Consider the following 18442-nt stretch of genomic DNA (forward strand, 5'->3'; position numbering starts at 1 on the left):
TGTCCAGAGATTCGATGGGATGTTTTTAACTAAACAGGCCCATATTTGTCACGCCATTTTTTTTCTAAAAATAATTAATCATTTTTACACTATTAATTTCAAAACATACACTGTGATAAGTCTACGGCAATTAAATTATAAGTTTTAGTAGTACGACAAAGACATTGTAATTGTTTTAATACACGATATATAAGAGACGGGAGGGTTAAAAATAATTTATTATCTTCATGGAATAGGAGATGGTAGACTATAGAGAACATAAGAAGAAAAAAAATGACGGAAATTTATTTTGAAATTGCTAAAAAACTGCCGCAAGATTTTTGGGCAAAAAGCTTTCAAATATAACTATAGTATAGTTATAGTGTATCTACAATGTAATTATATTATAGTTATATTGTATTGCACTGTAACTACTAGTTAATCTCTATATAAGTAAGATATAAAGTTGCTTATATTATTCTAATACTTATATACAAGTTATATTATAGTTACAGTAAAATTATATTATAATTATATTATACTCTTTCCATCTACTTTTGATAGTCATATTTCATCTTGGCACACAGACCAAGGATAAGTAATTCTACTTATCATCCATATAAACATGCTACTAGTCATTCCTCGTAAACAAGCGATTCATGGATATTTACGTTTCTCAATGCCCATGTAGCCAATCATGTGTGAAAGAATGGAGAGTCATACATTAAATCCGAGAAAGTTATTAAAATGATAGGTTGCTGAAGTGAAATATGCTTATCAAAAATAAAATTTTTAGATTTAGAAATATAACTATCAAGAATATATATATAGAGAGAGTAGTTAGATTTGTAAGCTTTCCTTATAAAACTTGCCGTAGTTTGATAGTCCCAAATTGTTTTCCAGGCTCCAGCCGCGCCTCACCTGAGTCAGAGGCGCGGCGCCGCGGCGGAGGGGTCCTTACCTTCGTTCCGCGCCTGGTTCAGGGATGGATGGGCTGCCTGCGTTGCTCGTACGAACCAAATGGAGTTTGGGGCCCAAATCCGGCCCGCAGGAAGTGCAGGCAAGGCAGAAGCTGCCAAGCGAAGGACACCCTATCTGAAATCTCCACCATTCCACCCTTATCAACCACCCGCCTCTCGTTATCTTTCCCTCCCTCCCTCCCTCGCGCTCTCGCCTCCCTCTCTCGCCCCCGCCCCCGCTCCGCTCTGCTCTTCTCTGCTCTACCCACACACACACGCCCTTCTGCTGAGCTCCTCCTCCCTGCTCGGCTCTTATCCCAACCAATGTCCACTGCAAGCTAGCTAGCTCTACCTATCTATCCAGCTCTACTTCATTGGGAAACTCTCGTGCCTTACCCCCGCTGTCCTCACGACGAACCACTTTGCTTGAACAGATAATACAGAGGGCAGCGAGGTCACTTCCTTGCTTGCCATTGGTAAAATTCTTGAGCATCCTGGTGTAATTCTTTGCGTTGTCATGTGTGTGTGTGACTGTGTGTTTGTTTGTGTGGGCTGAATTCTCGGTTATGCGAGGTGCTGCAGGGCAGATGCTGGGAGAATTTCGAGCTCTAGCTTTGTTTTAACCTTATTGCGATATGGAGAATTTTCAGCTTGGTTTGTTTTAACCTTATTGCATATGTATGGAGATGCTGCAAGAGTTTTTTGCTATCTTATCCGGAGTTTGCTCTTTTTATCTGAATAAATATATATATGTATGGGATATTTGGTGCAGTCTGAAATGGGACAGTGGACACTGCTGTTCATCTCTGGGAATTGTTTGCTGTTTCTTCTTGTCTGTATTTACCATCGAATATCTTACTTCTTCTTCTCATTTGCAATTTCGCTGCGTTAGCTACTTTTACCGAATGCTGAATTTTGAGCATTTCTGTCAGCTTCACGGTACACAATTATAGCTGAGCATGTTCATGTGCTCGTTATGCCATTTCCATCCACAAGATAATCATTTGCTCAATCAATTTGTTGTTATTTCAACTCCCTGTGCTTGCCCGCAATTATTTTTCTTTTTAAATTCAGTGCAAAATAATAAAATAAAGGGCTAGATTTCTCTTGGTCCATTGGTTCTCTGCTGCACCTTATCCCTTCGTACTAGTTTTCCTTCGTACTAATTTCTTGAGCACTATGTCAAGTTTCCTGTTTTGGTAAAATAAATACTAGGACAGGAAAAAGGTAAAAAACTTGAAATCACCCTGTAATCGTTGCTTGCAAATCTCTCACACCTTCGGCGCAACATGTTTTTTTTTCTGGTCAATATTGTGCCGTGCGGCGAGCAAATACATGAGAAAATACGATGATAATTTTCATCTTCCGCGTGCAAATGATGTGCATATGGCACGTGAAGGACAGCTCCCTAATTTGTCCTCACTGCACTGTTCTTGAAATAGTCTTGCAGAGCAGACTATTTCTCCACCCACTATCAGTAGTCTCTTCGTTCTTCTCAGTTAATTATCAGTGTGTGCCACAAGTTTCCTGATACCTACTAGCTTTGTATGGTACTACTTCCTTTAGTTAGATTAACTACATCGTCGTATCATCGGTGAAAGATAGAGGAGTGAGTGGTTTTGCCTTTTAATTTGCGGTGTTGGTCGGTCATGGTGGTCGTTGAACATGCAAATTGGAAGATAGAAAGGCTGTGGTTTTAATATCTTCTGAATACTGAAGATAGAAAGGCCGGTGTTTTTAATCCTTTCTGAATACTGAAGGAATGGTTGTGTTTTTAATTCCTTTCTGAAACTCTGAAAGACGGAAAGGATGTGCGCCTGTGCATGAAGTGTTTTTTTTGTTTTTGTTTTTTTTTAAAAGAACTACTTCATCTTTAATTCTACAGACTAATCAAATGTAGATGCGTAGTCCACCATCAAGAGAGTAGGAGTGCACACCGTGCAATTTCTGATGAATTGGTGCAGACACTAACTGAATCTTTAATTTTTGGTTTTGGTATGTGCATGATCGATGCAGGTGGGTCGTTTGTGCTGAGCTTGCTCGCCATTTGGCGCGTGCATGGCGCCCAAGAGCAAGCGAGGGAAGGCCAAGGGTGAGAAGAAGAAGAAAGATGAGAAAGGTGATTGCTAATTTGTTACCATCTTCATCTGTGTTTGCTTGAAGCACGCAGTTATTACATGTAGTTGTTTTGAGCCCATCAGTTACAATTTTCTTTGGTGGTTTGCAGTTCTCCCTGTGGCCATTGACATCACTGTTAACCTCCCTGACCAGTCTCATGTCATTCTCAAGGTTGGCAGTTGCACTCTTGGTGACATGTTTTTTTTTTCTGATTCTACTGAAACTCACTTTTGTTGCTAAGTTAAACCACAGAGAACACACACACTTGACACTTCTACAGAAAAAAAATGGATTTTGTGCCTGAATTTCGTAGTAGAGAACATACACAAATTCATAAACTCAGTCTAGTTTGGAATGAAAACTTGAGTTTGTAATATTCAAATGTACATCAAATCAGGTTGTTCTGGTAAATCGGCTTAGTTGAGCTGTTTTCTGGTCTGGTGCAGGGGATTTCAACTGACAGGATCATTGATGTGAGGCGGCTGCTATGCGTAAACACCGCGACGTGCGCCATCACAAACTACTCCCTCTCGCATGAGGTATTTACTGTTTTTCAAGTTAATTAACTGAGCCCTTATAGTTTGGTTTGATTAGTTTGTTGATAACATATTAGAACAGTAAAAGTCTATTCCAGTATCTGCTTCCTCCTCCTAATGTGAAAAAAGATAAACAGCAAGGGAACTAAGCTGTCATGTAATCCACATGCATGTATGAAACTCCTTTGGTATCTTGGTTAAGGAAAGTAAGATCCATACATGTATAAATGAACACGTTCCCTTACACACCACTATGTGAATGCCTCATATAGTGCGGAGGCGTTGTTTTAGCAAACATACTCGTGTATTATCTTTCGAGATTAAATCCCGAGACAATATGAGCACCCGTATCCTCCTGCCAACTCTAGAACTGCTCGCCGCCATCCTCGGACTTTGCCGGTTGGTGGCTCGCTGCCCGATAAACTGTTGCGAAGATCGATCGCAAGACGTTCGACGCCGGGGTCATCCTCGTTACATGGTTGATTTGGAAAGAGCGCAACGCGCGGGTTTTCGAGGGAACGGCCTCGTTGGTCAGTTGCACTGTGTGCGACCATGTGTGATGAATGGGAAACATGGAAATCAGCAGGGCTAGTTACCTCGTTAAATGTTGTTGAAGCGCCAGCTTTAGAGAGATTACAGACTTTGTAATTTGCTTTTTGTTGTAAAGGCGGTGCTCTGACGCACTGCATTTGTACAGTTTTTCCCTTTTCCTTAATATACATCGGTCGGCATTCTACGCTGTCCCGGCGAAAAAAAAACTTTAGAACTTGTATTTTAATCTAAATATCCACATGTCAAAACCTTAGTATTTTGACCATAAAACTTATGCTGAAGTTTGAGCCGAAAATTTCACACTTCGGTCTTTTTAAAACTTATCTCAAAATAGGTCCTTTCCAAAAACTATTTTGAAATATGTTTTGCAAAAGGGCCAAAATATGAAATTTTTGAAAGTTTGAGTGTAATGCCGAAAAGAAAATGAAACTTGATAGATCCCAAATATATATAAGCTACAAATGATGAGTTTGTAATGCTATGTGAACAATATTCCCCTAATTTTTGATTATTTTTTTCAGCTCCGTGATGGTCGCTTGAAGGATGGTGCTGATATTGCAACATTGAAGCCATTTACACTCACCTTGGTAGAAGGTAGAAGCAGTACCACCCTCAATTACCTCATAATCACCGGCTCTCTCTTTTTTCAATTTCTCTAAGAAATTTTAATGGCGCATAAGGTTTTATAGTATTGTCAAACAATTATTATGTTGTATTTCTTTTACCTAAAAATGGTTTTTGTTTTTTTCAATTTTGTTAAACCACTCTACATTTGGAATTTCCCCATTTTTGTTTTTTTTTAACTGAAAAAATAATGCAGAGGAGTACGACGAGGAGAGCGCGGTGGCGCACGTACGGCGGCTGCTTGACATCGTCGCCTGCACCGCCTCCTTCGGTCCGTCGCCGCCGTCGCCGAAGGATGCGGCCGCCGACCCCGCCAAGGAGCCCTCGGGCTCCAAGGCTGGCTCCGCCGCGGCCACGGGCGGGCGCCGCACGGGCTCCCCACCGCCGTCGCCTGTTCCGGTGGCGAAGGACGCGGCCACCAAGGACGACGCCGCCGCCGCTGCGGCGGCTGCGGCTGCCAAGGAGTCCTCGGCCTCCGCGGAGCTGGAGGCCGAGATGAGCGGCGCGTGCCCCCGCCTCGGCGCCTTCTATGAGTTCTTCTCCCTCGCCAACCTCACTCCGCCCCTCCACTGTTAGTGGCAAACCTCTCTCTCTGTACTGCTCCTCTGTGTTGATTTTCTAAACCCTCGTGTTTAATTCCAGTTATAAGGCGAGTGGCGCAGCCTCGGCAGGAGGAACAGCCTTCGGATGATCATCTCTTCTTTCTTGAGGTAAATTTGGTCAATAATTTGCCAACCAGTGGGTGATTTGGGCTAAAACGACTTTTGAGCTTTGATATATGAATATACGGTGGCATCTTAATTAGGCATATGTTGGCTGGCTTACAGGCAAAGCTTTGCAACGGGAAATTTGTTGTTGTTGAAGCCCGGAGAAAGGGATTCTTCAGTTTGGGGAAGCAGCGCGTCTTGTGCCGTAATCTAGTCGATCTGTTGAGGCATCTTAGTAGAGCATTTGACAATGTTCGTCTCTCTCTAAAATTTTCAGATTTACTGGTTAACTATCATGATACCATCTGTGTTGAGAGTAATGCTAGCAGTTTCATGTCATAATTTCAGGCAATTACTATTTGACCTTGTTGCTTAGTATCTCAGTTATATATGTGGCTACTTGGAACAGTTGAACTAATTACTGATGTGCTTAAATTCTGATCTCAACTGAATTTCTTTGTCATTTCACTTTGTGTATGCATGCTTGTGCAAATTCTTCAAAGTACATCTTTTTACAGTACTGGAAAATATTGGACTAATGCCAATTATACATATTCATGAAAATGTGTATGTAAAGTTCTCAATTGCACAAATTTTCAATTGTCAAAGACTATTATATAGTAGTAACACAGAAATCTTGCAGATTTCATGTTTCGTGCTGCTGCAGAAAAATAAAGCCCAAATTTTTAATGACTTTGGTATTAAAATTTAGACTGAAATCAGAATTAGCTTCTGTGGGTTAAAATTATACAATATCTGTAATCACAAGCAACATTCAGAATACCACTAACCTATTTTGTTTGTATTAAGTTTTTTCATTTTTATGTTACATACTACTGATCAAGTGTTCCATTTTTTTTCTTAAAATTTATGTGATGCAAACTGTGGATGTACCAATTTATTAAATTTTTGTTGGCTGCGACTTGTTTTAGGCATATGAAGATCTTATGAAGGCATTTTTGGAACGTAACAAGGTTAGCTATGACTTTTCTTGGGTATTTTACTGGCAGTGCTGAAAATAATTTTACTGTAGTATGTTTATGGTGAGCTTTATTTTTGCATGGAACCACTTTGTAAAATCAGTTTAGGGGGCCATATAAACGTATTGTAAAGTTTGGGGGGTTTGATAGACTTTCAGTTTCATGAAAAGTTTAGGGGGGTAAATGGCTTATTTCTTTTTGTATGTATCCACATAATTTGTGATTGATTGGATTAGAGTGGCTGGAGTACCCAATTTCCATATAGATATGTTCAGGCAGCTATGATGCAAAGTACATAACCAGATTATGTAATGCCATTTCTCCTGTAATCTTTTCCGAGTAACTGATTAGTTTCACACAACTACAGTTTTTAGTTAGATCTTATTTTAGGTGATGAAAAGTACATAACCTGCTAATATAACCTCATTTTTCCTGTAATCTATTCAGATTTCAGAGTAACGGAGTTTCACATGATCTCATTCTAGGATATGGGTTTTGTTCTGACATGCATGTCATTCTAGGTTTTCTTGGCACTGTTTTCCCAAAGTAACCTTATTGAATGCTAGTAATTAATATGGATGCCCTTGTTTCTATCACCTCATCATGCTGTCCACCATTCCAAAACACCCAATTGACCGAGGTAGTCAGGCCACAACTTTTCCACCTTGGTCTCTGTGATTTGTGCTAAAACAACATATATGAATGGAGGGAGCATAATCTTCTTAAATTGTTTATCTTTGCAAATAATCAAGCATTCAAGCTATGTGTCATTTAATTTCTTTGTGCCCTCAAATCTTTTTACCACATGTAATTCTTTGTATACTGCAGTTTGGAAATTTCCCTTATGGGTTTCGTGCAAACACATGGCTCGTTCCCCCAATTGCTGCTCAATCTCCATCAACATTTCCTCCCCTCCCTTCTGAGGATGAAACCTGGGGTGGCAATGGAGGTGGTTGGGGAAGGGATGGCAAGAGTGACATGTTGCCATGGGCAGATGAATTCTTGTATCTCACATCCATGCCTTGCAAAACTGCTGAGGAAAGGGAAATCCGTGACAGGAGAGCATTCCTACTTCACAGCTTATTTGTAGATGTTGCCATCTTTAGAGCTATTGCAGCTGTAAGGCATGTAATGGAGATTAAGGATGTATCAGCATCAGCCAATATAGATGAAGTTTTGCATTCTGAGACAGTGGGAAATTTTAGCATCACTGTCACAAGAGATTCTTCAGATGCAAGCTGCAAGTTGGATACCAAGATAGATGGTAGCCGAGCCACAGGAATGGACTTCAAGCATCTTGCGGAGAGAAACCTTTTGAAAGGAATAACTGCTGATGAAAATACAGCTGCCCATGTATGAATTCTAAATTAAGGTGATGTCCATATATATTATGGTAAGGAAGTTGTTGATCCTAATTTTGCTTTTTATTTGCAGGATGTGGAGAGTTTGGGCATTGTCAATCTTAGATACTGTGGGTATGTTGCAGTGGCAAAGGTTAACAATATTGAGAAAGCCAAAGTGAACACTTCTATTAAGCCAATTGATATTACAGATCAACCAGAAGGGGGTGCACATGCATTGAACATTAACAGGTCAATAGCACTTCCTTTCTGTTGTTCTTCTAATATTCTTGAAATTTATACAGCTGCTTCCAGTATTTCTTTTTGGGTGATGAGGTCCTATTCGTTATTTTAGTTTGAGGATGCTGCTCAATGATGCCAATTCAACTGGAGAGAAAAAGACGTTGAACCTTCCACAAAATAATAAGCAGGAAGAACTAATTGCAGCACATTCTTTTGTGGAGAACCTGTTAAAGGAGAGTCTTCAGAAGCTCGAAGAAGAGGAAAGTGAAAAACAGTCCTTTATGAGGTGGGAACTTGGTGCCTGCTGGGTTCAGCATTTACAGGATCAGAAAAATTCTGATAAGGACAAAAAGCAAGGTGGTGAGAAGGAAAAGAAAAAGGTGGTAGATAAATCTGTGAAGGAGACAAAGATTGAAGGTCTCGGGAAACCTCTGAAAGCTCTTAAGCACTCAAAAAATAATGTTGATGTCGCTGACAAGGGATCCTCATTGGGAGAAAAAAGCATGTGTGATGGAACAAGTTCTGCAGAAAGCCAAAAATTCAAGCCATCAGCTGTTCAATTGCCTCAGGGAGAATCTAATGCCTCAGAGAATGAAAGCTTGCTGAAGGATTTATTATCTGATTCTGCCTTTACAAGGTTGAAAGATTCAGAAACAGGACTCCACCAGAAGGTAGATATGCATTTCTTCATGAAGTAGGTCTCTATCAGTTGGTATTGCACTATCTCATACCTGACTGATTCCTCTGTCCAAAAAGCTGTAAAAAAAGATTCCTCTGCCAAACACAAAAAACTTACTAAACATACAATTGACCTTCCATTTTTTATGTACTCTCTGAGAACCATACATGGTAAGTACACAACTTATGTTTATTCAAAAAAAGAGTAAGTAATATCTGGTAATATTAGATCACATACTACATTGTATTTGCTATTTTTATCAAGGTCAGCTATGGAAAGGTTAAGAAACGTTTCTTGTCATAAAATTTGCCAAATCTACCTTAGGTGCACTAATTATAGGTCATTTGAAATATAGAAGATTTTCTCACTTTTTCCAGGCTCAGTATGAGAAGTTAATTTGTCATATATGCGTATACTTTCAATGTTTATTTGCGGAAGTACCTTTTGAGATGAATCTACTGATATGATTTTCACATATCCAAACTAAATATATCAAAAGATATTGATGCTCAAAATTTTAGAAGTTCGCTTGATGTATGTCCATAACGACATGCTTTCGTGACCAGCATTTATTAGGTGGCTTAGCTCTTGAGTTGTTTTTGGGTAAACAGCTCCATTCTTTGTTTTTGGGTGAAGAAAGATAAATCAGTTCTCAATTTTTTAATTGTGTGCTATGTTTATTCCGGTTTATTTGCTTGTTTGTGTTAACTATATTGTTTTGTTCATGAACAAATATTCAATAAGCTTTATAATCTTGTATTAAGCTTAAACACTAATCCTTTCTGCTCCACAGTCACCGCCTGAGTTGATTGAGATGGCTTTGAAGTACTATGATGAAGTTGCTCTTCCTAAGCTGGTATGTGAAAAATGAATAATTCCCCATGTGCATTTATTTTAGTTAAGAAGCATAGTAATTAACCCATAAGATGTTCAGGTTGCAGATTTTGGTTCCCTGGAACTTTCACCTGTTGATGGTAGGACCTTGACAGATTTCATGCATACCAGAGGCCTACAGATGCATTCCCTTGGACAAGTTGTAAGTTTCCGATTATTCTTCTATTTGAATAGAATGAATACCAATGCCATTGATTTCCAGTTACTTGGTCTATGCTGAACTGCTAAGTATCTGTTTAGGTCAAGCTTTCGGAGAAGCTTTCACATGTACAGTCCCTCTGTGTACATGAGATGATAGTGAGGGCATTCAAGCATATCGTTCGCTCTGCAATTGCTGCTACTTCAGACATGCGACAATTAGCACTTGCAATAGCTGCAGCGCTGAATTTACTGCTTGGTGTTCCTGAGCCTGAGGTCTTTACAAGTTCCGATGGTGTGCGCCCACTAGTATGGAAATGGCTAGTGGCCTTCTTGAAGAAGAGATATGAATTTGAGCTCACTGAGCAACATTACCATGATGTTAGGAAATATGCTCTCCTGAGAGGACTATGCCATAAGGTACAAATGTATATTTGATGAATCATTTACAATTTGCTCTATTGAATTGATGTTAATTGTTAATTTCTTACCTTCAGGTTGGCATTGAACTGGCACCCCGAGATTTTGTTATGGATTCTGCTTTCCCATTTCAAAAACAAGACATTATTAGCTTGGTACCAGTACACAAGGTAAACTTTACCTGATACATCTGTTGTTCTTTCCCAAATTAATCTGGGTAGTTACAAAATCAGAATACATTTGTTTTGCGTTGCTTGTTCAATTGTTTGTCAGATCGCTACAAGAAGGATTTCACTAGTTTTCTGATATTGATTGAAATTTTGTTAAGACACAGAATGGAGTAATTTACAAATATAACTACACAACTAACATGTTTGTGCATAATATGCAGCAAGTTGCATGCTCATCTGCTGATGGAAGGCAACTGCTGGAATCCTCTAAAACTGCCCTTGACAAGGGAAAACTTGAAGATGCTGTCAATTATGGGACCAAGGTATCCTCTTTCACAAAACAGTCTATCTTTTTGAACATTTTTGGATGCCATTTGTTTTTTAATCACTATTCCAATGGATGAATGCAGGCTCTTGCTAAACTCATAACAGTTTGTGGTCCCTATCATCGAATGACAGCTGGAGCTTATAGTCTGCTAGCTGTTGTATTGTATCACACTGGTGATTTTAATCAGGTATATTGTTATTCATTTGGATGTAGAATAATTCATATAACTGCTAAATATAGGAAAGTTCAGCATATAGCCGTATTTCTAGCTTTATGAAGAATATTAAACATTCCTCTCAACAGCGAAAAATACCCATGCACTGTGTTTCGTAGCTATACTCGACTTTCCACAAAGCTCTAGGTACCCTCGACATGGTTTCAGTACATGACCTGCGTGTGAAAAAAAAAAGCTTTCCGCAATATAGTACTGGTTACAATTGCAGTAACATCAAAGGAATATGTTAGAACAGACAAACAGAGTTGCCCGCAACATGAGTATTGATTAATTAAAGAAGAATTGAGAATGTGATGAATTGAAGTTTTGAAAAATACCCCAAGTCAATATGCTTATCATAGAAAAAATGCAGGCTACGATCTATCAGCAAAAGGCCCTAGACATCAATGAGAGGGAACTTGGGCTAGATCACCCTGATACAATGAAGAGTTATGGAGATCTTGCTGTGTTCTACTACCGTTTACAACATACAGAACTGGCTCTAAAGTAAGTTGACTTTATGTTTTTTTTTCCCTGAAGATCATCTATCTATCCATAAGAATGAACATGACTATAGTTCCCCTTTGAGGTCTTAATTGAAGTAATACTGTATTTGTTTTTCTTATTTCCTGACCGATATAATTTATCTATTCTCGATGATGTCATGTCATTCTGTTTTCATCCAGTAAAGTGTATTATATGATTAAGAGATACAGTATTATGATGTTTGTGAAAGGATAATAATACATTATGCTTTTTATTGCTGTAAGGTACATTGATTTGTATTTATTTCTAACTGTTCCACTTGCAAATTTGTCATGTCTTATAAGTATGGATATAATATCTGAACTATGAATTCCTTCAGTGATATTGTGAGTCAGTTGTCAAAAATCAAGCCAGCCCAAAACTCCACAAATATATGTTGGTTATAATCTAGGAAAAACTAAAAATGAAAAGGACAGTGTCAGTTTGACATGCAATTAGTTGTTGCCTGTTCACTTTCCCTAGGTCTTTTTGTGAGATGAACCATAACCATAAACTTGCATTGTATCTATTTGAAGTCTAAGGATGTTAATACTATTTCCCCCTTTTTATCAATTTATCTTCACTCTTGAAAGGTTCTCTGATAAGATCTTCCAAGCTTAAATTTGTTTGTAAGGATCTAAGAATATGAATAAACAATGAATTGTTCCTGTTCTTTGTTAACTGTCTACTTCCTGTAGAATGTAATTAACTGAGACACATCTGTAAGGGATTAACCTTTTCTATTTTTAAATTAGGTATGTCAAGCGTGCACTATATCTACTGCATCTTACATGCGGGCCATCTCATCCAAACACAGCTGCGACATATATCAACGTAGCTATGATGGAGGAAGGCTTGGGTAATGTGCATGTAGCACTTAGATACTTGCACAAAGCCTTAAAATGCAACCAGAGATTACTTGGGCCTGACCATATCCAGGTAATAATCTTCCATGGTAATGAACTTGGTTGTTTTCTTTCTATCAAAGGTTAAAGTATGCTTGGTGATAATTGTGAAGTATGATCTTTAGTCACAAAAAAAATCTTATATTTATAGGAAACTTCAATTGTTAACTAGGAAATATTCAGAAAAAAACATTTTATAGCCTAATGAGTCAATGTCAATCCATAATAATATGCATGCCTTGCCTGGTAGTTGGTCCTTTATTTGATGGATTGAAGAATTTGCATTAGCTGTTCCAAAATCTGGAACTATATGTAGGTCCCTTGAGTAAATTGTTCTTCCATTTTATAATTAATAGTACAGGTTTCACTGTTGACTACTTCACTTAATGCTTTCATCATTTAATGATATTGCTTGATTATCTGTTTCAACTAACATACTTGTCTGTTATTTTAGACTGCTGCGAGCTACCATGCCATAGCCATTGCTCTCTCATTGATGGAAGCTTATTCCTTGAGTGTTCAGCATGAGCAAACAACCTTGCAAATTCTTCGTGCAAAGCTTGGGCCAGATGACTTGCGGACTCAGGTTTTACTTCTATGAGAAAATGAATTTGATGTGCAAAAAACTACTCTCCTGTGACTTAGAATTTCTTAGTCAAAATTTTAATCTTTGGTGTTAAAAAATAATAAGACATGAAATATAATATTTGTATATTTGCAATCAAAATTATTTTTGCGGAATAAACTTGTATGATACTAACAGATGCATTGCAAATATTAAGCCAAATATGCACAACAGAGAATTTATTGTTGTCAAAAATGATATCTTTTAAGTAACTACTAAGAGATTTACCTATTTTTGTTGGCTTTCAACAGTTCTTTTTTTAAAAATGTTTGTACAAAATAAACTGTTTGTTAATTCCAATATCATCCTTGATCTTGTGTCTGTTTTGAAAATTGAAATGCAGGACGCTGCCGCTTGGCTTGAATACTTTGAATCAAAAGTTATCGAGCAACAGGAAGCTGCACGCAATGGAACTCGGAAACCTGATGCATCAATTGCTAGTAAAGGGCATCTAAGGTAAAATATAGTTAAATTTCACCAACCTAAAGTATCGTAACTTCTTAGAGACTTCTCTTTTGCATTTATAGATATCTAGGTACAGTATACTTTTTATAACATCTTCACTTTGTACTGACTGTTCTACTTTGCGTTTGCAGTGTATCTGATCTTCTTGATTATATAAATCCCAATGAAGAAAGCAAAGGAAGAGATTCTGAATCAAGTAAAAGGAGGTACTCAAGCATAAAGGTTGGTTGCCAAATGTTGTTGCTTCATTGCTTTCTGTTGAAGATACTCCTAACGTACTTAATATCTGACGCTGTTGACTTTATTTGGTCAAAGTTGTGAAACTTTGACCATCAATAGCTCCCAAAATATTTAGTTTGAAAAAATAAAAATCATATGGGTAGCTTTTTCTTTATAAGCACTTCTACAATATTATAATTTTGTTATTATCGTTATATTCTAACACAAAAATAGTGATCAAAGTTGTAATCAAAGATCGAATAAAGTCAATAGTGTCATATTTAAATACGAAGGTAGTAAAAATATACGATCTTGTTAAGTAGAATGTTTGACTGGAATATTGTTCATTCACACTTGCAAGATGTCTACAATAGCGTAACAATGTTTGTTATTAATCCCAGTAGTTGTATGCTTGTAGTATGCATCTTGAAATAAGAAACTCCATCCAATAAACTAATATATTCAGGACATATTTGCAAATGGGATGCTGGTTCTCCTGGGCACAAAAAATGTATTCTTTAGTATTTTATCAATTTAGCACATGGCACTTTGAATATATTAATCATATGCTCATCTTTTAGGTCCTGTCAAATTCGAATGGAGGTTCCAATGTAGCAAGTCCTGAGGTATCTCCAAGAGACTCTACTTCTGCAAATGCAGACGAGGACAAGCAAATCATAGAGCCATCACAAGATGATACTGTTAACTTTGTTGCTGAAGCTGAAATTAAGCAAAACCTTAAATCCGTAGAGTACTCAGCATCATCTGAGCAACCAGTAGAGAGAGCTGAGGTGATTAATGTTCCAAGGGAGGTTGTTCAGGAGGAACTAGTAGAACCTGAAGATGGTTGGCAGCCTGTTCAAAGACCTAAATCGGCTGCAGGTTCAGGGAAACAAATGAAGCATTTCAATCCCACCACCAGAAAGATGTATGACCCTGATAATCATGATCCACAATATACATCTCAATACAAGGCACGAAATTCCTATCCAAATAGCCGTTACTACTTCTTAAAGAAGCGGACTGTTGTACCTGCAACGTACACAGACCCTCATCAGCACATGAAAGTCCAGACATCCAGTGCAAGGTTTGGTCGTAAGATATACAAGGCTGTGACATATCGGATTAAGCCAGGGAGTACATCCACAGAGGCGCAAGATGCTTCTGCTGAACAGATGAGTGGTAAAGCAGAGTCCCAGATGGCTTACTCACAAGTACACAGTACTACTTCTGTAGATCATAAAGAAAGTGAGCCACATGGAACTTTGGTTACAAGTAGTGGAAACGCGCCATCATACAAAGATGTTGCATTAGCACGTCCAGGTACCATTGCAAAAGCTCAAATACAAAAATCAAGAGATGATGTAGTCCAGAATCAACCGTCACTTGGTCAAATTATTGCACAAGAAATGAAGGATTCCTTGGTAGATACACATCAAGTGGAACAAGGATCTGTATCTGCAAATATCAATAATCCCAAAGAAGTAGGCAACATTCCAGAAGAAATTCAGCATTCAGAAGACATTAAAGTGTCTGATAGAGAACTGGACACTGGGGATATTGACACAGATGGTTCACCAAATGATGAGAAATCCTTAAATGGCAGCAATCTTGCAAATGATCACACAAGTCAAGAACCAGTAAGTTGTAGCAATGAAAATGCAGCCGTCGAGTTTGCAGAGTCTTCTAATTCTGCAAAAGATGAACAGAGTCGGAAATCGGATATGGAGATTTTCGAAGAAGCTCTGCCCACCAGCATTGGACCTATTGCAGTTTCTGCTTCTACAGCTAATACTGAGGGCCTTGCAGGTGCTGGAAATGAGAAATCAAAGCCCAATTTGCTGCTAAATAGTATTGATTTGAGAGAGATGCCTAATAAGAAGTTGTCTGCTGCTGCACCGCCATTTAATCCCTCTCCGCCAGCTATCCTTAGTCCTCTTGCAGTAAGTGTGGGTCTCCCGCCACCAGGTGCTATCCCAGGAGTCGCACCTTGGCCTGTGAATGTACCTATGCACCCTGGACATTCAACTATGGTACCAAGTGGTCCTCCATTGTGCACCTCCCCTCACCATTTATACCCTCCAGCTCCTCGGTCACCTAATCTCTTGCATCCAGTGCCATTTATTTATCCACCATATAGTCAGCCGCAGGTCATTCCAAGCTCCACATTTCCCATGAACACTAATATTTTTCGCCCTAATCATTATGGATGGCAACCCTATATGAACGCACCTTCATCAGAGTTTGTGCCAGGATCAGCATGGCCAAGCAACCATCCAGTTGATTTTACGCCAACTCCACATGTTGTTAACCCTATATCCCAGTCTTTAGCAGACACCCACATTCAGTCGGACGCAGCTGTTGTTAGTATAGGACCTTCACTGGACAGCAATACTATGGCAGTGAAGGAGGAAATGGAGGCTACAATGGTTGGAAGTGGCAATTTGATCAGCAACAAACGTCCTGCAAGTGATCAGGACAAACAATTAAAGGATCCAGTTAGAATTGAACTGAATCCTGATATGCCAGGAGACAACGCACATGGTATATGTGCAACAGACCATTTGCGAAGCACCGTGAAGAATGAAGATGAAGGTAGTTTTAGGATATATGTCAAAGGGAAAAGCCGGCGGAAACAAACTCTCAGAATCCCAATAAGTTTGCTTAATAAGACATATGGATCACGCTCTTTCAAGCTTGTGTACAACAGAGTAGTCAGAGAAAATGACATCTTCAGGCCATCGACTGTCTCCTTTGCTGAAGTTGTTTCCTCTGGCAACTAATAAGTATTGCAAGTTTAGCCAAAGCATAATATTGACTTTTCCATTATTACCCAAAAGAAAATTTCTATGGATCTCCAACTGAAACATGATAGAATTTCAATTGTCTGAGCTTTTCGAAAGCAGAGCCTTGTGTCTTCAGTGTTTCAGGTAACTATCTTTTCTAATACCATATAATTTTACTTTTTGCCTTCACAGTATATAAACACTTTAATTCATTGATTTTATAGGTTTTGGTGTTTTGCACATACGACATTCCTCCATCCGACATTCTGAAAGGTCAAATGCATATGTTTTCAGTTCAATAAGGTATGGCTTACCTCTAAGCAATCTTTTGTGTGTTGCCATGTTGAATGCTGGATCACTTCTGGTTCTAGCTTCTACTATCAGCTATATCTATGGTCAGCATATATAAAGACTGTTCTTTAATACTTCGTAGCTTCTGCTGCACGTCTAATTTATCTAACCTCATATTGCACATGCAAATTGGCCCTTATAATTATGTAAGTTTTCATTAGGTTGTGTATCGAGATTAACTGCAAATACTGAATATGCCTCACAAATTAATGCACGCGGCATAAATAGTGGCTGCTATTGAGTTATTTGTGAACTTATATCCTCGTGATCAGACAAACATCTGCAGTATATAGCTCCAAGAAATTATGTCGCTGCAATTAATAATGATATATCCACTTCATTTCATCGCTATCGTAATACTGAGTTTGAAGTTCAACCAGAGTTTACCTCAGTACACAAGCCCTCCCTCTCCTGAACACAGGTGTAGAGATGTTACAAGTAACTGAAAGTCTAGAATGCAAAACCAAAATGTAACATTTATGGAGCACTAGTTCTTCTAACAAGGTAGCACTAAATCACGTGCAGTGCATGCTATAATATATCATATGCCCCGAGGAAAAATGTACTTATGAGTATACCCAGTACACAAATAGGGTATACCCAAATGCATGGCGAGTAAAAGTTTTACTCCTGTGTCGTACTAAGGGATTCTACAAGGTAAATGACGAACTGGGTGGGTGTGGTATAGTAGTATTCTATTTCTAACGAGCATATATATCATATATATGAAGATTAAGCATATATATCAATAATTAATTGTTCTACTTGAAAGGCAACTATTATTAAATCAATGGAATGGGTAATGCCAATCCATATAGCTAAAATCTTCATATTTTCTGTAAGAGTTCCAGCTTTATAATTCTATTTACCATTATTTGTTGAACTACACACGCGTCGGTGATCTGTGTTCAGATGTACCCGAGTAGCAAATTATAGCATATTTTCCTGGTTTCATTCGTTCAGCTCCATACTACTACTTTTTAATGATTCAGTCATGCATGGTATTAAGCTGACTACTTTCTTTATGCAAATTGGACACAGGTGTTGGCAATTCTGTGTAGAATTCAGAAGATTTGCAGAGAGTTTTGGGAGAGTCAGAACAGATAGAGGGTATCGAAGTGTTAGCAACAATACTTGACAAACCGATTTTTTGTTCAATTTTGTTAGACTGAAAGGAATATTTTCTTAGATTTTTGGGGCTAAAATTTTGGGTATGAAACTTACCACTTAGTTTTTTTTTGTTGGCTGCTTGCATCCAACAATTATATCTCGTGGTTTTTGTGAGAAGCTAACGTTATTCTTTTTAAGAGAACAATAATAATTGCCATGCTGTGAAGCGCTTGTGCTTTATGTGATTTCTCCCACCACAAGGTGGCATATTTGCTATGTGATTCATCGTTTCTTCAACCTATTCATCTTCACAGGATATCGGCAAGATGAAAATTCTGTGTTCTAAATATATGATGTTTTAAGGCTTAGCCACGATTTTTTCCCATTCCGACATACATTTTAGCACATATTAAATATTTAGAGTAAATTTTAGTTTGGGACAACTTTTGTTACCGGTTTTTCATTTTGGATCATCTTTTAACCGATTGTTTTCACTTTGCACTGGTAATATATCTTTGTGTCACTTTGGACGATTCTCAACTATTTTATCCATCTACATCAAATTTGTTATATAT

At 38.3% G+C, this 18442-nt stretch overlaps 1 protein-coding gene across 1 annotated transcript; it reads left to right on the forward strand.

Moving 5' to 3' along the window:
* The first annotated feature begins 1123 nt into the window (after positions 1-1123).
* Positions 1124-18107, forward strand: LOC127778269 (protein REDUCED CHLOROPLAST COVERAGE 1). The gene is made up of 26 exons (XM_052304847.1): positions 1124-1414; positions 2955-3057; positions 3166-3227; positions 3503-3595; positions 4666-4738; positions 4965-5339; positions 5411-5478; positions 5596-5727; positions 6408-6449; positions 7284-7808; positions 7890-8047; positions 8151-8709; positions 9511-9573; positions 9652-9753; positions 9852-10169; positions 10247-10339; positions 10561-10662; positions 10750-10854; positions 11255-11388; positions 12162-12345; positions 12766-12897; positions 13280-13392; positions 13533-13623; positions 14202-16550; positions 16631-16709; positions 17799-18107. The coding sequence occupies exons 2-24, from the start codon at positions 2997-2999 to the stop codon at positions 16401-16403; spliced, it is 5787 nt and encodes a 1928-aa protein (XP_052160807.1). The 5' UTR covers positions 1124-1414; positions 2955-2996; the 3' UTR covers positions 16404-16550; positions 16631-16709; positions 17799-18107.
* The last annotated feature ends 335 nt before the right edge of the window (positions 18108-18442 follow it).

Source organism: Oryza glaberrima, chromosome 7 (assembly GCF_000147395.1).
Source record: "Oryza glaberrima chromosome 7, OglaRS2, whole genome shotgun sequence".
Taxonomy (NCBI): Eukaryota; Viridiplantae; Streptophyta; class Magnoliopsida; order Poales; family Poaceae; genus Oryza; species Oryza glaberrima.

Excerpts from the sequence above, each read along its gene's own strand:
- LOC127778269 (XM_052304847.1), top strand. The coding sequence starts at position 2,997 with ATGGCGCCCAAGAGCAAGCGAGGGAAGGCCAAGGGTGAGAAGAAGAAG. Across the intron at positions 4,739-4,964 it reads TACACTCACCTTGGTAGAAG|AGGAGTACGACGAGGAGAGC; the intron begins GTAGAAGCAGTA and ends AAAATAATGCAG. Across the intron at positions 13,393-13,532 it reads GCTAGTAAAGGGCATCTAAG|TGTATCTGATCTTCTTGATT; the intron begins GTAAAATATAGT and ends TTGCGTTTGCAG.